Source organism: Pelmatolapia mariae, linkage group LG10_11, assembly GCF_036321145.2.
Source record: "Pelmatolapia mariae isolate MD_Pm_ZW linkage group LG10_11, Pm_UMD_F_2, whole genome shotgun sequence".
NCBI classification, from domain to species: Eukaryota; Metazoa; Chordata; class Actinopteri; order Cichliformes; family Cichlidae; genus Pelmatolapia; species Pelmatolapia mariae.
The window spans coordinates 28938639-28964310 of NC_086236.1; the positions used below are offsets into that span (position 1 = coordinate 28938639).

Genomic DNA, 25672 nt, shown 5'->3' on the forward strand with positions numbered 1-25672 from the left:
GGCCGGTTTTATGCTCTTGTGTCACATAGCGATTTTCACATCACATCCTGTGTCGTGAGCAATGTTCCCTCTAAGCTGCGCGCGTGCGCAATTGCGCACTGCTGGCACTGTCTCTGCGCACAGAAAATCTGCGTTGCGCACAAAAAAAAATCTAACCTGAATTGAAATTAAAATTAATACTTTAACAATTCTGTTTTGCAGTGTTAGTCAGTAAGTGACTGGCTGCTCCCGTATGGGATTAGAACGATGTCACCTTATCCCATAGTCCAGCCAATAATGCGATTCACATTCATATATACGCAGCTAATCAACGTCGTTGACAGGCTATGACAGCGTCCTTATGTGCCGACACCGGTGTTTTAGCTAGCAAAGCGGCGTGGCTGATGTGGAGTGAAGCCACGTTAATGACAACGTGTACAACCATTGGAGATGTGAGCAGGACAGACTGAACAATTAACGGGAAAAAGTGTGGACTTTATACCAGTTTTTAAATTGTGTTGATAGGCCACGTAAAACCAGAGTTATGATAAAAAATATATGCAATGTTTGTTTGTCTTCCTGAATACTATCATTGTTTATATTTACTGCGGATGAAACGGTAAAAACGGTGTTTCATAAGGAAAACGCTCGAAAGCACTCTCCGCCTGTGAGCAAAAACAAAACCAAAAACAACCCACACTTTCCTATTGGTCGAAAAATGTACCATGTCGACCAATCAAAAAATGATATGGCAACATGGCATTTAGTTGTTTAGGAAGGGGGAAGTTTTAGGAGTGACCGCGGTGTTTTGAGATGTGAGAGATTTGCGACGTTTAGCGCAAATCTTGTGTAGTTAGTGTGTAGTGTAGTCAATAGTTTTGTTGTGTGTGTCAGAACAATGAGGCGACTGCTGAATGTTACAGGTGTTACAGGAGTGATACATCTCCTGTTGTCAGGCCTGCAGGTATCAGGCTGTTGTTCTCCTTTATCTCATAGTGGACAGAAATTATTTTTTGGAGTGGCACAAATAATTTGTGTGGCATCAAATTTTATGCAGAACACCTGATTGTTCTGTAAATAGTTTGAAATGTTTATTTAAAATAACGCCTTGGCTGCATTTTTAGGTAAACAGCTGCAAAAAACTTTGTTGTTTGCATAACAGTTACTTTTTTGAAGAAGTAACTATATAATTAATTGCCCAACATTGGTCATTATATACTGTATTTTGCAGACAGAGAGTTACAGGACTCTCTCCAAGACCACAGACTCATACTCATAATACAAGTCAGAGCTTTATTAAAAAAAGCAAAAAAAAAAAAAAAAAAAAAAGCTGTGTTTTCAAAATTGGAGTTCAAGTTATTTTTACTTCCAGTAGTGTTAACATACTACTCAGGTCATGATTTGAGGTCAAGATTTTTTTTAAATTTTCATTGTAAGCGGGCTAAAGCAGTTAATTAAAAGTAGTCTAGCATAAATGTAAATGCTGTAATTTGATTATTTTAATAAACCATGTAACTTGGATGGATTCAATGCTGGCGTGACCACAGTGCACATGTCTGCTGTTGCTCACAGTTGTCCAAGGAACCGCTCAGGGAGTTTGTGTGTTCGCTCAGACACATGAAAAATTAGAGGGAACATTGGTCGTGAGACACAATCTTTGTTGCGCTTCAGCTGACAAGCAGAAGATCTTAGACAAGGGCAATGAGGTCATCAGCTGACTGGAAAAGAGCCAAGCAGATATGAATGGATATGGAACTAATTAAAAGCTCATAAATTAATATTGTGTTTGTCTGTGGTTTTCACTTCAATTCATTTTGATACTTATGGTTATCTGCTAAAGGAATATGCAGACAGAAAATTCTGGTGGTCTCTTATTTTCTTGAATTATGCATATCTGTGGCTTATGGCATATTTAGGAAACCATCAAATATTGCTGGTATGTTGGTATCAGTCACAGTAGTGTTGTTGTCAGCATGTAACTGTAACCATTTTCCAACACACTCTGTTAGTTGGCTGTGGTATTGAATGTGTAATATATGACTCACCACAAAGAAAACATCTGTATGTGCAGTTTATGAAATGTTTGGACCCTGAAGATTAAATTATGACAAAGGCAGGTGTTTCCGCAGGTTTCATTTTTTAAATTTGTGCTTGTGTAATAAACATCCATTATATTTGTAAGCTTAAGTGGAATGTGTTGGTAATAACGTGAAATGTTTTCCATTAATAATAATGACAATAATATTGAGTCAAGTAACAGTTAACATATACCCTGCTGCAATGAAACAGCTAAAAACTCAGTGCCAAGCGTTTGTAAACAGCATATGGCTAACTACAGGATCCTTCTGATTCTCATTTTTGGTTATTTTAAATCAAACATTGAAAATATTGTACGTATTATTGAGAAAATGTATTCATTTTCAATTCAAATGGCCCTTGCAGAACTAGTACTGGCACAAAGTCCAAGTGTACTATGTGTATTTGTTAATGCGTTTATGAACAACAGCATACACACGAGGACTTCAAGCACACGAGGGTCAAGAAATTTACATCTTCAGTTTAAATCGGGAGTCAAATTTTCATGAATCATAAAAGAACAACATTTTTAGTTTATTACAGTAATGTGAACTCAAATTCATAGCAACCTACTTTGACATATGAGTCAATGTGAAATCCTGTAAACACCTCGCATTGTTCCACTGAAGGCCAATCTCTTTTGTGAAAGAAAGAATCTAAATGAAGAGAAAAAATACTTACTACCCGTGAACACAACACCACAGCCAGAGAGGCCATTTCTGCTCAGCTGTCGTTTGTTCCATCGAAGAGACGAACAGCAAAACAAAAAAAATTAAAGACTTAACATATTTCTTTATTGAAACACCATGACATAAACAATAAAACACATTTGCACGTAGCAGCATTGCGAAACTAAAACATCTTCCGGCCCAGACTTGGTCCACTTTAAGAATGGATTTTTTTTTTCCTACGGCCGTCATCACCACCCAGCCCGCAGAGTGCCTCCATTTTCCAGAGCCAAAACACGCAACAACAGTCAATAAAATTGTCCCGATACTGTAAGTTATAACGCAGAAACAGCAACACCATCCCCGTTTGAAAGGTTGTTTATCAAAAAAATATATATGAAAAAAAAAAAGTGGCTGGCCCCACGGGGAACCTTTTGTCCCGGCTGAATCCAGACCTCTAGGCAGTTTGTTTGTCTGTTTTTTACTTGCTCTTGGTCGGTTTCTCCGTCTTCTTGGGAAGGAGGACAGCCTGAATGTTGGGCAGCACTCCTCCTTGGGCGATGGTCACTCCCCCCAGCAGCTTGTTGAGCTCCTCGTCGTTTCGGACTGCCAGCTGGAGGTGCCGGGGAATGATTCTGGTCTTCTTGTTGTCCCTGGCCGCATTCCCTGCGAGCTCCAGGATCTCAGCAGTCAGATACTCCAGCACGGCCGCCAGGTACACGGGAGCCCCGGCGCCGACCCGCTCCGCGTAGTTTCCTTTGCGCAGCAGCCTGTGGACTCGACCCACCGGGAACTGGAGTCCGGCTCGAGAGGAGCGGGACTTGGCCTTTGCTCGGGCTTTGCCACCGGTCTTTCCTCTGCCAGACATCCTTGATAATGTGGCTGTAGACGACGTGGAAACAGTGTAACAACCATACAATGACGCCCTTAGAGCTTTACGTAATGCATTCGCGAATATAGCGCTATAAACCAGAAAGCGTTCTCCGATTGGACGAAAGGAACTGAACTCCACGAACCAATGGCACACCACATCCTTTAGCAATGCAGGTCCTCGGATGAGCAATGGCCCAATCCTAGAGAAGGATCGGCACGCTTAGATTTACATAGCCATGCTATAAATAGGAGACTGTGCAGGAGGCGGTATTTTGAGCTGTGCTGTGTTGGGGCTGTGGTGCTTTAGTCAACGCGACGGAGAAACTGCCTGAGGCGGCAAAATTAACCCCGGGGCACAGAAAAGGGTCCCAGAAGGCCGTGAGCAAAACCCATAAGAAAAGGCGGCGCAAAAGCAGGAAAAAACTATGTTATTTACTTGTGTAATGGCACGGCAAAATAAAAGCCATTGTTTTACACATAAGCAGGCATTACATTTTGTAATATGTATTTAATATGGTTAAAATACATCAAATGCAGCAATAAACACTGTATGTAACTTTCGTATTTTCTTTAGACCACATAAGTAAACGTTTATGTTAGATACAAATGTATAGCCCAATAAGTATATTACAGAAAGCTACACAACACGAGGTCAGTCAGTTAGAAATACAAGTCTAATTTCAGTTTCACACTATTTTTCATTAGAAAAAAAATCAGATGGTTACATAAATTTACACAAAGTGTCATAAATCTGCACTGTCATCAGCACATTTTTCACCAATGCAAAGGTAATGGAGCCCAGGGTACGACTGGCCATTTTTGACTACTTTTCATTTTACCTTTAAAATCTGTTTACCTTCCCTTGTTTGGTAAAATTCTTTTCAGCATAATCTGACATGTCTGAATTTACAGTTATTTTTTTCATTCTGAGATACTACATAAACACCAAATCACACAAAAATGAATTCAAAGTAGGAAAAAAACATATATTTTTTACTGTGAAAACCACAAACATGTTTAGTGAATCATTTTCATAACTTGAAATGTATGTAAATTCTGAATTAAATAAACCTATGCACAAATTTTGCAAACAGAAAATGCAGTCAATGCCTCAGGTGTTTTTTGTACAACCATTTAAAACTACTACTAACTATTTAAAATTACAGAACAATTGAGTCTCACAATAAGATGCTGAACAAATTATTTGTGCCACTCCAAAAATTAGTTTCTGTCCACCACACGACAGAGAACCACATCACAGGGATAAACCCGGCAGACCTGACAGCAGGAGGTGTATCACTCCGGTTTCCCACTTGGAGACAGCGTTTACATTGAAATCTTCCTGTGGTGGCTTTTTGGTAGCAGCTGTGACATTCACTAGTGCCTTTATTGACACACAAAAGAAAAGAAAACAAACAAACCACACAACACAACACACTAACTACACACTCTAAACACGCTAAATGTCACAAATCTCTCACATCTCGAAACTCACTATCGAAATCACAGTCTCTCTCGCCTCTCTTCCTGAAAACCAAATGAACATGTTGCCATATAATTCTTTGATTGGTCATCATGGTACATTTTTCTACCAATCTGAAAGGGGCGGCATTGTTTTTTCTTTTGTTGTTGTGCTGACCCAAGAAAGCATTGTGTATATTTTTTATATGAATACTCTGTTTTTACTTGCCCTGTCAACACAATTTACAAAACTGGTATATCGTTGGCGAAATGGAGATGCAGCCACCCTGAGTCTCCTCTGCTGGGGAAGCATCCTGCTCAGCGCATTACAACAAGCGCTCCACCATCACCTCCAGGGAGAGCCGGCTAAGCACGCTGTGTTCGAGGGCACAAAGGCCGTTGCCAAGTATATCAAATCCAAATACAGTCTCAGTACAAAGAGGGCAGGAGTCACTAAACCAGAAACCAGAGAATGTTTACCCCCCCCCCCCCCCCCCCCCCCACACACACACACACCCGTTCAGGCCTTACACTGAACGTCAACAAGCAATGAAAGATGGAAGATAGATTTTTTTAATTATTATTTCACAAAGCAGCTGATGTGTAAGCTCTGAAACTTAACATCAGCATTTTAATAAGTAAACTTAGTGGTTTGGCTAAAAAAGTGTATGCTCACTGGACACTTTATTAGGTACACCTTGCTAGTGCCTTCCAGACCGCCTTAATTTGTACTAACAGATTCAACAAGGTTCCTTCAAAACTTTAGACTATATTCATGTGGGTATATTCCTGTGCATCAACACAGTGAGCAACAAACCCTCAGTAGGCTGTTGTAAAAAGGAAATGAAAATCAGATAGGATTACACCACCTGCAGCCTGAAATGTTGATACAAGGCATATTTATGCTGAATTCTGACCCGATCATGTAAATGTTGCAGCAGAAATCGAGACTCATCAGCAAAGGCAAGGTGTTTTATACCTACCACTGTCCCGTTTTGGTGGGCCTATGCTTAGTGTAGCCTCAGTTTTCTGTTTTTAGTTGACATGAGTGGCCAACAGTGTGGTTTTCAGCTGCTGCAGCTCATCTGTTTTAAGCTTCAATGTTTTGTGCATTCAGAGATGCTTTTCTACATATCTTGTTCATAACTAGTGAGTATTTCGGTTACTATTGCTTTCCTATCAGCTCGAAGCAAGTCCAGTTATTCTCTTATGACCTCTGAAATCAACAAGGCATTTTACTGCCACTCACTGGAAATTTCACACCATTCTTTGTAAACCCTCGAGATGATTGTGTGGAAAAATTCCAATTCATCAACAATTCTCAGACCAGCCCACCTGCAACTGCCATGTTCAAAGTCACTCAGTATAACGTTTCTTCCATATTATAATGCTTGGTTTAACTGACGTGTCTATATGCTTAAATATACACTGAGGTGCTGCCGTGTGACTGGCTGATACGAATATGATATAGATTAGATATTAACATTAATAAGCAGTTGAAAAGATGTACCTCACAAAGCAGCAGTGAGTGCACATCCACACATAGATAAAATCCATATTAGAAGAGTATATTAGTAATTTATGTTACTAATATACTTATATTAATTTGTAATAGAACAATAAAATAATAATAGTAAAAAACCCAAAAAAGAACAGTAAAATAAAATCAATTTAAACTCAATTTAAAATAATCAATAAAAAATGGTGATGCATAAAACTAACCACAGTTGGCCAGATTAAACTCAGGTACAGCACAGATGTGATTACTTACATGCAGTTAAACAAAACAGGTCACAGTTGCTGCTAATAACACGATGAAACCAACATGAGTCTGCTCAGAATACACAAGAAGCACCTGAGCTTATTTTTGATATCAACAAGTACAAGTTCAAAGAAATGATTTGCTCTTTGTGTGTTTACTATGTTGTGCATTTAATTGAAAGTAGCCTCAACTCGTCTCACCTCATGCCTCGACCTCCACTGAGATCTCTGGTGCAAGGAGAGGATTTGAGGAAAGAAATGGCGAAGCTGAAAAGTAAGAACTGAGAAAGAGGATTCCATTCAACAGCTGCAATTTAGTTTGCTCTTGAGCACAGTAGTGAACTTCATATTGCTCCTGGTCAGACTAGAAAAGCTTAATATAAATGCCACTAAATGAACTACACTGTGAAACCTTGAGGTGCAAAACACAACAACAAAGTTCGAAAGACAAAAATGAACAGAACCTGATAATCAAATCAGTGAACCCTTTCCTCATAGTATCTACCACCAACAAAACATTTTTAGAAGGCTAACACTCTCCTCCAGTACCATGGCGCACCCTGTACCCCCACAACATCCAAAGACTTGAGAAACTCCGCATGAATCTTATCTTGGGCCGCCCCCTCCAAACAGAGGCTAAAGAACTCCTTTGAAACCACAGACTGCAGTCTACATGGGGAGGACATTGACAGTCTGACCCACTGCATCACATGTTTTACATCAACTCTTTGCCCACAGCTCCACTGGAGGAAAGAACTTTCAGTTCGCTATCCATCTACAATGTCCTCACACCTCCAGTCCTGCTGGAGGTGTGATGGATGTCAACACTGCTCTCCCTGAAGTGTTCAGGACCGCAATCATCCACAATGACCTGGCCAAGATACTGAACTCTAAGTTGACCCTGCATTCAGAATAAAGTGGTGTAAAAAGTCAAAAAGCACTATATATAAATACCAGTGCATTTCCATCTGCTATTGGCTTTAATTCTCACTTCTAATGTCCGAACTACATTACTGACTTTAATGAACATACAACCTCAGAGTGATTTCTTTAGTCAGGGTAAATCCATTCATGTGCATGGAATAGCTGCCAAACTTGGCTTTCCCTGATCATCTTAGCTAGCTAGCTAAGAATGTTAACAACTGATTAGCTTACAAACACACATTTAACTTACAAGAAAGTGTGCCAGGGCCTCAAGTCCTTTTGTCAGTTAGTCCAGTTTACTGCAGAACACCTCACACTGTCAGTTTGAAACAGTCAGGTTCGGTTTTGGAAAATAAAGGCTGGACCTCCTCTCACCATCCCCGCTCTATCTGCCCTTCCCAAACTAACATATGCAAGTTTCTCTATGATTGCAGCTCCCAGTCAAAGCTGTCATTATGACGTTGCGTGCCAATCTTACAACATTAAGTTAGTAATTAGAATCAAACTTATGAGAAAGAATACCCCATGAACACTAATCAGCATGATGAGTAATATTGGCAGAAAAATTTATTTGAGGATAACTTTACTGTTTTAGTTTGACCCCATTTCCATCTGCCGAGCTTATAATCTATACCGCCCCCAGGCACCAGGTGGAGATAGAGATATGTTGGCTTCATTATTGGGGAGCTGTTAGGTCGTCCATGTTTTCTACAGTCATTGTTCTCTAAACATTTAGGTCAAACATAGTTCCATCATCTTTTGTTGCTTGACGTTGAGAGTCCTTATAGTATTCAGGTACTGTGCATAACATTACAGCAATTGACACAGACTGAAAAAAGAGAAAAAACTGTTTTAAGTAGATACTTTGATAAGTACTCTAGATAGCAATCTCCTTCATCTTTGTCATTTGGAAGAATTAATAATTCATAATCCATATAAATTCACCTTGCTGTGACCTTACCAAAGACCATCTTCAATCAGCCTCTCAGTATCTGTAAAGGCCACATAGCTGTATGTAGTCTTGTTGCCCTGATCATTGTCAAGGATTTCAACTTTGCCATGTTGGAATACACCAGCACAGGAGTAGGTGGTCCCAAGATCAATTCCAACTGCTGCCCCTTTAGACAAGAATGTTCTGACACAGTTAAAAAGCTCATAAGATGTATTATTCCAGCAGGGGCTGATAAAGGCCTTTAATGCAAACAAGCCATTCCACATTGGAAAAATTCTTTAAGTAGTAGTGTTAGGTTTTTTTTTATTTTTATTTTCTGTTTTAACAGGAAACACTAATAGAAGTTAATTTTGGAATATTTATTTCAATGGGAATCTGTTGATTTCCTTGAATGTTCAACAATGACAGCCATTGTCACCTCTAAGGTGATTGCTGGTATAATAGAATAGGTAAGTGTCTGATGTTCTTGGATTGGAGCCATCTGAGGGTTTTTTATCTATGTTTTTACTTAATAAAGTATATTTCATGCAGGCTTGTCTATTCTGTACAGAGCCCCGCAAGGAACATGGGAGAAAAAAAATGAAGATGAACTCGGGATCTCGCAAAAGTTTTGCGAGATCTCGCAAAACTTCAAACTGGTGGGTAACATACATCTCCGAAAATGTCAGAGCACTTTTGCAAATATGTGATGTCTTGATAAACCAAGCAGATATTTGAAGTTCACACAGCTACATTTTCGCCTGAAAATATCTTAAAAGTCTATTTTGTGACCCAGAAAGAGTAATATTAACACTAAGTAGATGCCGCCATGTTGGAAACTGGAATTGGCTGGGCCGCGCTATGAACTCTGGGATAGGTTGGGCCACGAAGGATACACCTGACCCATCCTTCAAATTCGGGGAAATGAAGGACGCATTTGTCGGCTGCATTTGGAGCAGCCTTAGAATTGGGACAGCTTTCGTTGCCTGGCTGTGACATAATCGGTCTACAAATGCGGCCTCATTTAAACCACTGTGTTGCATTACCTTTAATGTCTATGGCATGGTCTAATCTCTGTAATAAAATATTATGGCTAACAGTATTGAATGCTGTACTGAGGCCAATTAATAGAGATAGGCCGATCATATCTGAAGCAAGACTGAAGCATTAATTATTGGTAGGACTTCTTTGAACAGTCTTATAGGAATGGACTTGAATAGACATGTCGATGGTTTGAAATGATTACTGAATTTAACTCGGAAAGATCAATTGCACAATTTAATTTAAAGACAAAACCACAAACTCTAAATTGACAGTGCAAAATTCCAGTGAAACATATATATTTTAAATGTTAAATTCCTGGAAAACATGGCTCAATACTCTTGAAGACGTTTCTACTTATGCAAAGTGGTTGCTGTCTGCTTTTGCCTTGTTTACCAGGTATTATAGTTGACCTTACAAATAAGGTTACATTAGATAGGCCATCACAGTTTCTCCACCTCATCCTACTTTTTCCATAAAAAAACCCTAGTGGACACGATACTTTTTTTTTCTTGTGCATGGTTGAAAGTTACATACTCACATGAAGATCATGCAAATGAAACAGAAATAGTGGAATAAAAAAAAGAAAGACAAATTGGATGCTCTAAAAGTTGTATTTGTCAAAAATTCTATGCAAATATTCTCTAATGCAAAATTTAAATGCTTTTTCAATTTTCAACAAACATTTTCTTTAAACACACTAGTTCATTGCAATGAAAAATGTATTTTAATAACATACAAATACTTTAAAGTTATATTTATATGCACACCATAGACCTTTTATTAGTTACAGAAACAGAAAATCAGTCAAATTTAATGAATCATATGTGACATGTGAAAACTTACAGGCATCCTCAAATCAGCAGGATCTGATGACAAGATATGATTGAAATACACACTTTAAGCTTTAATTCTATATGTTTAACAAAAGTAATGCATTAACTGTTCAGGAAATGCAGACATTTTTATACATAGTCTTCCATTTTCAGTGACTCCAAATTAAAAGGACAAACTACCACCTTTTTCAGTGTAAGGATTCTGTTTGATACTTAGATAAAGATCTTTGGCAGATAACAACTGCTGCATTTCCTCTCTTGATATACTCTACTAGGCCACCTTTAGTTGCTGCTTGTTTGTAGGTCTGTCTGGTTTCATGTCTGGCTTTAATAACTGAAATCCATGCTCTATTGGTAAATAGGGCACCTGCGCACACTACTTTATACAACTTACCTAATTCAGCTATTCACACAAGCACTTTTTTCTGTGCTTTTTCTATATACGGTGGTGTGAAAAGGTGTATGGCACCTTTTTTGTATGTTTCTCACCAAACAAATTAAAATATGAGACAAAGATAACACAAATAAACACAAAATGTAGTTTCAAAATGAAGGTGTTTATTATTAAGGGGGAAAAAATCCAAACTTACATGACCCTGTGTAAAAAAAATGATTGCCCACCCGCATTATAACATAAAATAACTGTGGGGCATCACATCTTTGGAAACCTGAGTTCAATTTCTCTAGCCACACCCAGGCCTGATTACTGCCACACCTGTTCTCGGGCAAGATACTGTGGGGCAAGAAAATAGCCCCAAATTGCTGTCAGATGCATCCATTGGAGTATGAATGCATGTAAATGTTAGAAGGCACTTAGAGAAAAGTGCTTGTGCCAATGGGTTTGAAAGAGTGAATAAGTCAAGCTGTGTAAAGCGCTTTGACTGGTCAGAGTAGCACATTCACCATCCAAAAGAAAAAGTCTTTCGTCCATCTTCTTCCAATTATCTGGGGTCGGGTCGCGGGGACAGCAGCCTAAGCAAAGAAGCCTAGATCTCCCTCTCCCCAGCCACTTCCTCCAGCTTGTCCGGGGAAACAAGAAGGCATTCCCAGGCCACCCGAGAGATATAATCTCTCCAGGGTGTCCTGGGTCTGCCCCTGGGCCTTCTCACAATGGGGCATGCCCGGAACACCTCACCCAGGAGGCATCCTTGTCAGATGCCCAAAGCACCTCAACTGGCTCCTTCGATGTAGAGGAGCAGCAGCTCTACTCTGAGCCCCTCCCGGACGCTGAACTTCTCACCCTATCTCTTAGGGAGAGGCCAGCCACTTTTTGGAGAAAGCCCATTGTATCCGCAATATCGTTCTTTTGGTCACTACCCACAGCTTGTGACCATAGGTGAGGGTAGGGACATAGATCACTACCCGCTGCATCACTGCAAGTGCAGCACCAATCCATCTGTCGTCTCCCACTCACTTCTCCTGTCACTCGTGAACAAGACCCCGAGATACTTAAACTCCTCCATGTGGGGCAGGAACGTGTCCCTGACCCGGAGTGGGGACTCCACCCTTTTCCGAATCCAAATAAATCCAGTCCATTTCCCATTTACAGTATTTACACCTGCATTCAATTTAGAATCACCAGTTAACCTAGTACGACTGTGAACCGTGAACCCCTCTATGTCGCTACACTGTCATTGTTGTTAAGTTAATGAGGATATTTAGGCAACACTGAACCCCATGCTGAGTTTTACAGAGTGAATGATTTGTAAATTAGGTGTTCTGTCCAGTTAACTTTTTTGTCTTTCAGGATTTAACATACTCGATGGCTGACCCTAAGACCATTCCTCTCCTGTTGTTCTTTTAAGAGTGGGTAAGAGTCATTTAATTTCTGTGTTCACATACAAGTGAACAGAACGTGATAAATGTTTACTGCTTGATATAACATTTTAAGCTGTTTTAATCAACCTGACTTATATGACACATAGTAAAACCTCCCCAAAAGAAATTCACACAGGTTTGTTTCCACTTCTATATATAGTTAGTGAGTACAAGTATGTTTCTGCATTTGCTTTTAAATTATTCTTCCATTTTCTTCTGGAGACTGTAATGGCACCTAATTACTGCAATACCATATATTTGATCTGACTAAATTCCGTAAATGTTTGTATCGAGTCTACAGTGGAAAACATCATAAAACCATGAGGGCTATGGTTTTCATTTTCCCCTCGGCACCCACCTGACACAAGTTTCCAGCTCAAACAGCTTTTGCTTTGGCAAGTAGCCATTTCCCCTTAGTAAGCCACAGATTGGTGGCAAGTTGTTAATCTTGTTGATGTGTGAGTTAAAACTGCAGTGGCAATTCAACCTGAAGTTTAGTAACTGTGGTCAAACCACAGTTACTAACGTTAGGTACTAGCTGGCTACTTGGTTGATAAAGCTTCTCCACTGTTTCCAGAGTTACTAATTCCAGAATTAACATAATTTTGGAAAATAAGGAAGCATAATTTTGCCTTAGGTCTTTTACTATAAATGGTAATTGGACTGATCCTTATATAGTGCTCTTCTACTCTATTTAAACACTCAAAGCACTTTTTACAACATGTCTCATTCACACTTTCTATGTAACATTCATGCTCTGATGAACCACAGCCATCCACAAGATAGATAAGTTGTAAATTCAACATTCAACTCATGTTGGGCAGCAAAACTACAAACAGGAATAAAATGTAATAATGGTCAACTTGCACTTCTACTGTAAGGAGTCACATGAGAATCCCTCAAATCAAAAAGTTAGGGGAAACCACAGAGCTGTGATGTCATGGAAGGTCCCGTAGTAGAGTACATATAGATGAGTGATGAGGAAGTGCACCAGAGTCAGTGTGTTTCTTCGTGACAGAGATGGAACTAAAACTTGTACTTAGCGTCTTTGTGCTGTACATTGAGGGTGAGTGTTTGACTTTTTACACTCTTTGGCGGTGTTTGATCTGATAAGTGCTGAAATAGGATCGTAACCTACATGACTGGAAAAAGCAGATGAACACAGTGAGGATGACTATGCCTTGGAGTAAACAACTTCCTTCTGAGGCTGTTTGTGACCTTTTACATTTAGATGATTTATTATATAGAGAAAATTATGGTAGAATTACAAGCTCTCATATTTCACACAGAAAGTGCTTCAATTTTCAGTAAATGACTCTGTTGCATTAGTTATGCATTAAAGGAATTTGCGTTTGGATTTCTGTTTGCTCGTGTTCACATCAACTGAACCTAGAAAGTTGGGATGCTGCATAAATTGTAAATATAAACTGAATGCAGTAATTTGGAAATCTCCTAAACCCATATTGTATGCACAGTAGAACATAGAAAACATATCAATTGTTTATACTGAAACTTTGTACAATTTCATGAAAATAATAAGCTCATTTTGAATTTGATGGGAGCAACATTACTTAGGAACACTTCCTATCACTGTGTTTGTGTTTGCCATGAATGCAGGTTAAAGCTCTACCGTGCAATACATTAGTCCCTATGCGTAGCACATCTGGTAAGACACCATTAGTGCTATTAAAAGCATGTAAAACAGCTTGGCTTCATAGGAGGAGGTCTGGGTGAACTGGCCTACCCGGATCCTGACCTTTCACCTGTTGAGAACATGTAGCATATCGTGAAACAAAAAATACAACAAAGAAGACTCAGGAGTAGCTATAATCCTGTCATACAAGAACGGGATAACATTCCTCCCCCGAAGTCCAGTAACTGCTCCCTTAAGTCCTCCTATGTTTATGGACAGCTCTTAATAGAGTTGTAACCATGGCCCTGTCACCACCACTTTCAATTCAAAATGAGCCAATATTTTTATTAAAATGATAGATTTTCTCAGTTTTAATATGTGATTGTTTTTGTTCTGTTGTAAATAAGATGAGGGTTTGTTTCATTGTGTTTTTATTTACATGTTACAGTACCCTGGCATTGTTGGAACTGGGGTTGTATGTTGAACCAGTTCACAACTTCTCAACTTTGTTAAATGACTGACATAAAATGAAAGTTTTTTAGGACAGTTTCTTCTATGACATAGAGTATATATGTAGACTGGCCCTTTAATAGTTGTCAGTAATAGAATGATACAGATGAAAACCTTACAATGAGACAAAATAGACAAATGAGACTGGCTTTAGCTTTGCATAAGAGCAAACAACATAACATACACAGTATACAATGTGTATATTTTAGTTAGCATTAAGAACTTACTGAGAAATTACATTTTCTGTATTGATCAGGCAATACAAATAAAATTGAAAAAGACACAGAGACAACCAAAGCTTAGAGAGACATAAAAATGACTGTACTGATGAAAAGTCATCAGTACAAATATTGGTGGTTGTCAGTTGATGTAATGGCATGACTAGCACACAAACTGCAAAAATAGCTTTATGACCTCTGCGGTGGTGTCAGTGTGCCCCCAACAAATGTGTTTTCCGTGTGTTATTTGAAACCCACAGAAAAGAAAAAGCCCCCAAAGGCCCCATGAACAACCTACAGCAAATATATATTTTTTCCTCACACCCGCCCTACTTTCTCTTTCACCTTGAAAGCACTGACCACATTACTTCCTGTTAGAACAGAAATGCATTAAATGTATAACAGGGGGGCTGCTTATTTTGTAGCTGCAATGAACAGCATTTTTTTTCCTGTCACACCTCCTCCACACACCTATATACACAGTGACAGGCCAGTGGCAGAGGTGGTGGCAGATGAGTCAGACTGTGAAAAGTTTAACTGAACTGTTTAAAACTTAACTTGGACATCTGTGTGTGTGCCACTGACTTTTTAATTTCAGCTCACTTGTTTTTACCATGTTAGGAAATGTGTTATGCACATTTCGTTCTCAAAGAAACTTTAATAAAGTCAAACTTCCTTTTATTTGATTGCAGTTTCACTTGCAGTATTGCAGCATGTGACGGTCATGGAAGGTGAGAAACTCAGCTTAAACTGTCCTGTTACCAATGCTGACAAGACCAATGTGGACTGGAAAAACCCTAAAGGATTTGTTATGTTCTTCAATCGCAATCAAGGTGAAAATGGCATATTCAGTCACACTAATGAATGTAAAAACAAAAACTTAAAAAGTGGCAAATGTTTGGGCCAAAATTCAAAGAATCTTTGGTGAAAGGCAAACATTAAATAACTTTTAAAAAAAATTGTTTCCAGCCTTAAAGGACAAACGCTACAGAATCGACACACTGTCTGAGTCGGAATTCTCCATCAGTGTTTCCAGCGTCAAATTTAACGATGGAGGCAATTACACATGTTCTCATTATGGAGACCAAATAACAGAGAAGATAGTGGAGGTGACAGTGTTGGGTAAATATTATCTTACGTCTTTCTTTTTACTTTCTTTTCACGTCTTTACTAGTGATGGGATCAGACTTTGACAGTTATACTAATTACCAACACCATTACCACTGTGTTGATCTTGTTTCATAAAACTTTGTCTTTTGTGATTCTTCTGAAGGTTATCCCAAAATGTCAAAAACAAAGCATGAAGGAAAGACTGTCATAAAATGCACTGCTGTGGGGAACCACTTTGCTCCTCAGATTTCTTGGAAAATCGGCGATGGGTCCGAATTTCTTGGTAAGTTGGAAGAAAGTGAGAATGATAGTTTGAGGTGTTAGTTAGAAAAATTGCCCTTCAATCAGTATTTTTCCCAGTGGATTTTCCAAAAAGCTGAATTAAGCTGACTACACAAGGGGATGTCATTTTGATATCATTCCCTTGCTGGTTACTCATATTTATGTTTCATAAAATGTTTTATGATACATAATTGGCAAACAAATGTTTGCTAATTTCTAGACATAGATAATAAAAAAGAAGTTATATGTATATCGTGAACTCAATTAAATACAATTAAGAGCAGTTAACTAGGAATAAGCACAAAAAGTGAATTTTGATACTAGGAAAGGTTGATCCTTTTTGATAATAAATGCAATGCACTTTTCCTAAAACTTAACTACTGTGCTTAAAACCACAGCAGTTAAGAGTGGATGGATGGGTTAGGGTTAGGTCAACATGGGTGTTAACACTTACGTTGTGGCCTTTAGACATTTGTAGGTGTATTAAAATTAGTGACAGCAACCAGTGAGTGGGCTCATGTGATGATGATAGCATGACCCACACTTTCTGGAATCTTTGCTACTATGATGAGACTGAACAACATTCAAATGTTTTAAAAAAAGACTTTAAACAAGGGGGATTTTGAATTTTATTTTGAATTCCACAGAAGAGTAGTTTACATTACAAAGGGTGATTTGATCAAGTGTTGCATTTGTGATGGTGTAAGTTGATGCAATTGATGCTAATGACATCTATCCCATTTTACAGCTCGTACCCAATTCCAACAGGAAGCTAAAAAATACATCTCCACTGGGATGATTGAAATTCTCTCAGTAGAGAAAAGAGTTACTGTGAAGTGTCTTGTTCGCCACCCTGCATTGAAATCAAAACATCTGATGAACTTTGTAAAAATTAGACAAGACTGTGAGTATATTTCATTCATTTATTTTATGAACACCACCACATTATAGCAACAGTTTAAAACATTTAAAGAATAAAACCATCCATTTTATTATCCATGACTTGTGTACAGTGAAGTACTTCTAAATAAAATGTTCAATTTGAGGAACAGTGATTGTGTAGTTGTGTCGTCACAGAACAGGGAAAGCACTGGGGTTTTTTAACTCATGAACTGCGCCACAAAACAGTCCATAAGACCAGACTGTGAAACTGTCTGACCAAAAATAAAAACAAAAAATGGCAACTCCACGTAATTTCCTCATTCTGTGTTGTTAAAAAAAAAAAAATCTAGTTTCCTCTATTCTAATAAAAATGAAGTGTGATTTGCAGATAGTTTTCATGACATCATGAATTGTAACTTTCTCTGAACTGAGTGTTGTTTCTACTCAGTAGTAACACAAGTCCAATTTCTGTCACAGCAAAAGGATCCCACCACACATCCACAGTCAGTCCACATACTGTTAAAGGATCAACACAAGTGCCAGGGACAACAACCACGTGGATCAGACATAATAGAACAGCAGTGTACTCCACCACAAGAAATGAGAACAAGCCCTTATCAGAGAGCTCAACGGTTCCCTCCAGTCTGCAGGTTTCCACCAGTGACCCAGAGATGTCTATCACTAGATCTCCTCAGATCCCTGTTACAGGCCCTACAGACCCACATCTCAGCACTAGTGGTGAGTGGAAACTGTCTGCATTTTTATTTGTTTTTTATGCCCCGTGGATTTCAAGAAACATAATGTTTCATATTAGATAACACACCTTAGGATGAGCTTAGGGACACAAAAGAAAGTAGTGGAGAAATGGAAGTTTTAAAAAGAAATACATTTTATTTAGTTAAAAATTAATAAAACACCATTTTACATTTTAAGTTATGCCATACATCATATTTTAAATGAAACTTAAATCCCTCGAGCCGCTAAAAAGGAAAGTGTACTTTATTGAAGAAATTAGCCTACAATACATCTCTTTGTTACTGCTTAGTATTGTGTGTTTAGCATATTACACTAACTGTGAGCCTATGGGGTGGAAACAAGAGCGATCACATTCTCACAATGTCTAAAATGTCTCTTAACCACTACTGTGGTTGATATAACACCAGATGTGTTTCCTGCGATGGAGAGCTCAAGCTATATGAAACTCTGTCATGTTAGATGTATTCACTGATTGGGAGGCTGCAGCTCTGTGGGCAAACAAAAACTGTTCCGAGAGCATATCTGCTCTGATCGTCAGACATGCTCCAAAAAAAGCAGTTTACGTCTTCTGTCTTCAGTGTTTCAAACCTTGAACACTACTGACATGTAATTGGTTAGAAATGCACTATATATGTGTTTACTCACACAGTAAATTCAGTTTAATATTAACATTTAAGCAGAATGTGTGCAAAACAGTTATTTGTCTTCCATTTTTGCATTTTACCTGAGCTTTATATATTCAGAAAATTACTGTAAAAAAAACAAACAAACACTAAAAATTAATTAAAAAAAAAAAAAGTCCTATCATGTTCAAACAGGGTAAGCAATGACACCATCATTGAGGCAGTAGGCTCAACAGGTTCTTCAAATATGTGTGTTTGATGCCACCTATTGGTTACTCTGGAAAACTACAAAAAAATGGTTCCATTTGAAAAACATAATAGACCTGGACTGTAGTAGCTTCATAGAGTCTGTGTTAATTATTGTACGTCTTTTCTTTACTACACCTTAAAGGCTGGACATATTCCTCTGAAACCACAGAGAACATCACCATTGATAACATGGACAGTAACACAACAGGTACATTTACACTCAGCCTGAATAGTTAAAATCATAGTTCCTCTTCTCTGAGAATCACAGAGAACACCATGTGTTTTAAAATCCTTAAGTTTTGGGTTTTTCTCTATTTTCAGGGAATTTTGGCTTAAACATGCATAGAAAAGACCAAGAAAATTCATCATTGCTGGTCTTGCTAGTGACATGCCTAATCTGTGGCCTTCTAGTGGTCGTCATTTTTTTTGCTATCAAGCTGAGGAGAGCACACATTGCCTGGAAAAGAGGTAGGCAGATCACGTTTTCTGTTTGATGTCAGACTAAAGTTGCTGTTATTTACAATTTTACTTGACTACAGTCCGGCTAAAAATCATACATTCATGCAGCAAGTGTGTTGTACTTTCAAGAATTGTGATCTAAATTTATTTTTATTTATCTTACAAAAGATTTGACAGTTTTTATTGTTACAGAAAATGAAGACTCTAATCCATCAGAGGAGAGCAGTAAATCTAAATCAAGCCATGAAGAAAAGACCTCACAAGCACAACGGAGAAGAGGTACAAAATCTTTTAATTAGATGGTTGTTCGCATCTATGACTGTATTATACCTTCTGTTTAATGTGAATATTATAAAATGTAGCTTTTGCTAAAACATGACTAGGGTCACGTTGGCAGCTTAGAGAAACAGCACAGAGGATAAAGTTCATGTACTTAGGGAACTCAAACTCAAAAATCCATTTAACCTTTACGTATTTTGAATCCCAGTTAATGGTCAGGGGAGTGCTTTCATTGACACATTTTGCCCAGTACACTGTAAAAACCGCCTTATCCTGTCTTAAAAGAGAAAATGGGATATTTATTAGTATTCTTTATTGTTACAGGCCTCTTCAATACAGCCTTCACACAGTATGTTGTTGAAGAACCAGCGAAGACGATGACTTCAGTGCAAAACACAGCTGTGATCACAGCAACGACTTCTCAACATCAAACTACAGCACAAACTTTAGCCAAATGTGATGCGAAGGAGACATCGCTATAACTGTCTTGAAAACACAGTTTTCATGATATCAGCAATTTTCCATTTTTTTCTGCACTTGCATGACAGAATACAGGGCAATCATTCACTTATTATTGTTAGGAATATGTGCTTACTTATGGTAGGTAGAACCTACCTTTGATCTTCAGCAGCATCAGTTCTTGGTGCCATGAATGCCACAAGATGTTGAAAAAAATGACTTAAAGTATCTACATTATGTTGACATTATTCGTCACATCATTTGTCTACTGTACTTTTATCCTTGATTTCATTCTGTTACATTGCTACAGCTACTAAAGTCCAGTGAACTCACTGTTATGTTCATGAAGGTTAGATTTCCTGTGTGAAATGGTCAGCAGAAGATCTCATAAACATATGCTCATGGTCAGACAAAGGAAAACATTTCCCCACACCGATACATAACCTGGACTGTCGAGGTCCATTCAGTCTAACAATTGACAACAGGTTAATTTACACCCCTTCTTACATCATCAGTCATGCCATGTTTTTGTTTTATATGAACATTATATGTAAAGCTCCTGACCTGTATTTACAATAGTAGATAGCACTGCTGCTATATGACTGGCGGATGACCAGCAACAGCAAGAATAAGCATGTCTGCAGGTGTTCCTGATGAAGTGTTTGAATGTTTACAGAGAATCAAATGTGGCAACATAATATCTGTAATATATACTGTGTGAATATAGCATATATGTTGCCTTGTATGTATATATTTTGTATGTTTGGGTTGAACGTGTAGCAATAAATTATATTTTGCTATAATATATTGTTTTTGAGCATAGATAACAGGCTATGGGAAACATTCATATCATATACATATTATCAGCACTCTGTGGCTTTGTCTCTGAAAACGTGTCAAGCATTAATACGGTAATATAACACTAAGGTCTATGTATAATATGCATATTTTAAAAAATAGCTCCATAATATATCAATTATGTATGAACTTAAAGAGCTTTATGTAGCTTACAAAAAACAGAAGCCAAATCAAGCACCGAACATGACTGACATACTTAACGGTAAAATCTAAAAAAAAAAGAGAGAGATGATTTGCCTTCTACACTTCAGACAAAGCTTCCATCTTATGCCATGCGGGTATTCACAACCATTATGAAACAGTCACAATAAAGCAGGAAGTGGGATGGATTGTGTCTCGCGTCATCGGTTCATCAAAGCCTCATTGGTGAACCGATGAGGAAAGACTCAGTGACTGCGCCGATTGGATGCTGTGCCGGTGATATAAAGGGTTCGGCTAAAGGTTCACCCTCCTTTCGCTTCTCATACCGGCAGGGTTGAGTCACCGTGGCGCTAGTCCATTCCAGCCCAACAATACCCACAGTCAACCTCAGTTCAGTAACTCGGTAAGTCATTCTGAAATACATTGGTGTTAACAAAAAGTTCTAGTATATTAGTTGGACTTGCTGGCAGGATTTGCTTTATGTATGACTGATGTGCATGTTCACTGGGGAATGCTGAATTTTTCTCCTCGTGTTAAATGCTTGACGGTTATTTTATTAACAAATATGGATCGCATAGTGAATTATGAAGGTTAAGGTATTCATATCCTTGTTATCGAGGCGTAATCATTGGCTCAAATGCTGCATTAAGGCTATATAATGGCGGAGGGGTGGGGGGTGGAGAAATCCTGACGCGTTCGAGAATGTTCTCGAACAACTGTTAAGCTACCCGGATACCCGGAATATACAGGCTTCCGGTTTTTTGTTTTTGTTTTTTGTTTTTTTTTTACTCTAGAGCAAAAGTCAAAGGTTTTGTAAATCGTTTCAGATTTAATTCTTTAAATATTTTCTTGTGCTTTAGACACATTTTAATACAACAGTTTTAGGATCAAAGCACTCTAGCTTTTAGATTTCCGGTTGTACCAGTTTGCTGTGCACGTGATTTATGACTGACGCATGGCTATTGCTTGGCCATGAGCCACGCTCGTTCAAGGCGGGTTCCTTTTCGGTTTTTTTCTGTAAGTGGGTGGGTTGTTGGAATTGGGATTTGTTAGCCCAATAACGTTGTTAAAATGCTTAATGTTTTATGGCCGAGGGGGAAAATAAAAGCTCTTAATCAAATTTATATAATCAATATAAATTTAAAAGACAACTCTAAATTAAACTTGAAGGATAATTAAAGCAAATCAACTAAAACCATACGTTTTTGTTGTGCATTCTAGTTATGTTAGTCTAAATTGCCTTAAATTGAATAATTGGGTAAAATGTAGTTGTTCAATTGAGTTACTTTGACATTAAGCATGTTATAAAGGATTGAAGTTAAAAAGTTACAGATGACTAGAAGAATATAAATCTAACACTGTTCTTGCATTTCTTTAGGAAACATGTCAAAGGGACCAGCAGTTGGTATTGATCTTGGGACCACCTACTCCTGTGTTGGTGTGTTCCAGCATGGCAAAGTTGAAATTATTGCCAATGACCAGGGCAACAGGACCACACCCAGTTATGTGGCCTTCACAGATACCGAGAGGTTGATTGGCGACGCAGCCAAGAATCAGGTTGCTATGAACCCCACAAACACAGTCTTCGGTAAGGGTTAAAATTTTACTTAACAGTAAAAGTCAGTCCTACCTTGAGAAAAAATTGGTATTCGTCAACCAAATTAAGTTAGCATCTCAGTTTTACCACCCATGAGCTTGTCTTGAAGCAACTGATCTCTGTTAAAGACCAGTCTTGAGCCTTGTGGATTTGCGGGAAGAATGATAAGAGTATTGCATCTTTTAAAAAAAACAAAATATAACTTTCTCTTTCAGATGCCAAACGTCTTATTGGCCGGAGGTTTGACGATACAGTTGTGCAGTCAGACATGAAGCACTGGCCATTTAATGTCATCAATGACAATAGTCGCCCTAAAGTTCAAGTTGAGTACAAAGGTGAAACAAAATCATTCTACCCAGAGGAGATTTCCTCCATGGTGCTGACAAAGATGAAGGAGATTGCTGAAGCCTACCTCGGAAAAGTATGCTCTGAATTTACCTCTGTGGAATACAGTTGCAAGTTTTCACATAACTCGTCAATTTAATGTCCATATTTTATTTATTTATTTGTTTTTACATTTCAGACTGTCAACAACGCTGTAATCACAGTGCCCGCTTACTTCAATGACTCTCAGCGTCAGGCCACAAAGGATGCTGGCACCATCTCTGGCCTGAATGTTCTGCGCATCATCAATGAGCCCACTGCAGCTGCCATTGCTTATGGGTTGGACAAAAAGGTAAATGGGTAAAAATTTATTCTGGATTATACTTTTTTGTTAACTGTCTGTTCTTAAGCACTATCAAATCTGTTCTCAGGTTGGATCAGAGAGGAATGTTCTCATCTTTGATCTTGGTGGTGGCACCTTCGATGTATCCATCTTGACCATTGAGGATGGCATCTTTGAGGTCAAATCCACTGCTGGTGATACTCATCTTGGTGGGGAGGACTTTGATAACCGCATGGTCAACCACTTCATTGCAGAGTTCAAGCGCAAGTACAAAAAGGACATCAGTGACAACAAAAGGGCTGTCCGTCGTCTGCGCACTGCTTGCGAGAGGGCAAAGCGCACCCTGTCTTCCAGCACCCAGGCCAGTATTGAAATCGACTCTTTGTATGAAGGAGTTGACTTCTACACCTCCATCACAAGGGCTCGATTTGAGGAGCTCAATGCTGACCTCTTCCGTGGCACCCTGGATCCTGTGGAGAAGTCACTCCGTGATGCCAAGATGGATAAAGGGCAGATTCATGACATTGTATTGGTTGGTGGCTCCACCCGTATCCCAAAGATCCAGAAACTTCTCCAGGATTTCTTCAATGGAAAGGAGCTCAACAAGAGCATTAATCCAGATGAAGCTGTGGCCTATGGAGCTGGTAAGTTTTCAGTGGAGAGAGAGAGAAAAAAGAAAAAAAAAAAAACTACTGATGGTAGCTGCCCTATTATAACCTGAATGTAGTTTTTATCTTGAAGAAATTTTCTTTGGTTTTAGCTGTCCAGGCTGCCATCCTGTCTGGTGACAAGTCTGAGAATGTGCAAGACCTTCTCCTTCTGGATGTCACACCTTTGTCTTTGGGTATCGAGACTGCTGGAGGTGTTATGACTGTCCTGATTAAACGTAACACCACAATTCCTACCAAGCAGACCCAAACCTTCACCACTTACTCTGATAACCAGCCTGGTGTGCTCATCCAGGTCAGTGTAGCCTTATTTATCTTGGCCTTTTAATTGCAGTTACGTTAATTTCTGCCATTCACATTCCACTAGAGATTGAGACTCATGTTGTCAGACATTAGCATTTGTGTAGATGTGGAGTGGAAAAATTATTGGCTGACCTCTATTTCAACAGGTTTATGAGGGTGAGCGTGCCATGACAAAGGACAACAATTTGCTGGGCAAATTTGAGCTAACTGGAATCCCTCCTGCTCCTCGAGGCGTTCCCCAGATTGAAGTGACATTTGACATTGATGCCAATGGCATCATGAATGTCTCTGCTGTTGATAAGAGCACTGGCAAGGAAAACAAGATTACCATCACCAATGACAAAGGTGGGTTTTGATTGATGACAGTTTTGATTGATGACCATCAAATTTCTGGCACAACTTGTGACTCTTTGCTGTCCTTCTAGGTCGGCTCAGCAAGGAGGATATTGAACGCATGGTCCAGGAAGCAGAGAAGTACAAGGCAGAAGATGATGTTCAACGTGACAAAGTGGCTGCTAAGAACGGCCTGGAGTCGTATGCTTTCAACATGAAGTCCACTGTGGAGGATGAGAAGCTGGCCGGCAAGATCAGCGATGATGACAAGCAGAAGATCTTGGACAAGTGCAATGAGGTCATCAGCTGGCTGGATAAGAACCAGGTAACCCCATCCCCAAGCACACACCAGAAAAAAATCACAATAGTATCAATTGCTATGAAGGGCTTATACATTATCTACATTTTGTAGACTGCTGAGAAGGATGAGTATGAGCATCAACAGAAGGAGCTGGAGAAGGTGTGCAACCCAATCATTACCAAGCTGTACCAGAGTGCTGGAGGTATGCCTGGAGGAATGCCAGAGGGCATGCCTGGTGGCTTCCCTGGAGCCGGTGGTGCCGCTCCTGGTGGTGGATCCTCTGGACCAACCATTGAGGAGGTCGACTAAACATTCAGCTATACCAGCTGCTACCTGACGTGTTTTCTAATAAAGTAACCCTCCTAGAACAAGTAAACTGCAGGAGTGAAATTTAATGACCTAAAAACAGGGTTCAGAGATGTCATTTATGGCATTGTTTGCAACACAGGTGCAAGGGAACAACTTGTAGTTGGCATGATTGAGCAGAGTCTTCAAATGTCAAAGTGTTTTGTGTATGGAGATGTAACTGCCTTGATAATAAATTAATCTTGCAACCCTAATGTGTTGTACATGAACTTCTAACTTGATACTGGAAGCTCTAATTTATCTCAAAGCAGGATCTGTAAATATCTTGGGGTGGGGTGGGCACTGTCTTGATGCTCTATTGAATAATTTGCAAAATTCTTAGGATTATCTTTGTCAAATGTGAAACTGGAAACTAGAAATTCCTGTGGCTTACCTGTAGGTAGGTTCAAGCCATGGAAAGTATCCTCCCTGTTAATTTACCACTATGGAACATGAATCTACAGAATGGGCTCAACATTTTTAACAAATACACTTAAGCTTTTTTTTTTTTTTTTTTTTTTTGTGACAATTTATTAAATGGTAAAAGGAGTAATTAGCATTGCATATAACAAATTTACTAAAACAATGTTTTAACCCTTAGATGCACAACCTACCAATACCTGCCCTCTTC

At 38.9% G+C, this 25672-nt stretch overlaps 3 protein-coding genes across 3 annotated transcripts; 2 read left to right on the forward strand and 1 right to left on the reverse strand.

Annotated features, from left to right (window-relative positions):
- Nucleotides 1–2827: 2827 nt before the first annotated feature.
- LOC134636314 (histone H2A) lies at nucleotides 2828–3671 on the reverse strand. Its single transcript, XM_063486244.1, has one exon. The coding sequence runs from the start codon at nucleotides 3589–3591 to the stop codon at nucleotides 3205–3207; it is 387 nt and encodes a 128-aa protein (XP_063342314.1). The 5' UTR covers nucleotides 3592–3671; the 3' UTR covers nucleotides 2828–3204.
- Nucleotides 3672–13388: 9717 nt separating this feature from the next.
- On the forward strand, nucleotides 13389–19918 carry LOC134635358 (cytotoxic and regulatory T-cell molecule). Its single transcript, XM_063484748.1, has 10 exons — nucleotides 13389–13434; nucleotides 15422–15562; nucleotides 15699–15851; nucleotides 16003–16122; nucleotides 16870–17025; nucleotides 17481–17741; nucleotides 18774–18839; nucleotides 18953–19099; nucleotides 19283–19369; nucleotides 19694–19918. Exons 1-10 carry the CDS (start codon nucleotides 13389–13391, stop codon nucleotides 19849–19851), a joined length of 1335 nt encoding a protein of 444 aa, XP_063340818.1. The 3' UTR covers nucleotides 19852–19918.
- A 1184-nt stretch (nucleotides 19919–21102) lies between these two features.
- hspa8 (heat shock protein 8) lies at nucleotides 21103–25256 on the forward strand. Its single transcript, XM_063486749.1, has 9 exons — nucleotides 21103–21230; nucleotides 22206–22415; nucleotides 22640–22845; nucleotides 22948–23100; nucleotides 23180–23735; nucleotides 23852–24054; nucleotides 24209–24407; nucleotides 24488–24720; nucleotides 24808–25256. Exons 2-9 carry the CDS (start codon nucleotides 22211–22213, stop codon nucleotides 25003–25005), a joined length of 1953 nt encoding a protein of 650 aa, XP_063342819.1. The 5' UTR covers nucleotides 21103–21230; nucleotides 22206–22210; the 3' UTR covers nucleotides 25006–25256.
- Nucleotides 25257–25672: the final 416 nt, after the last annotated feature.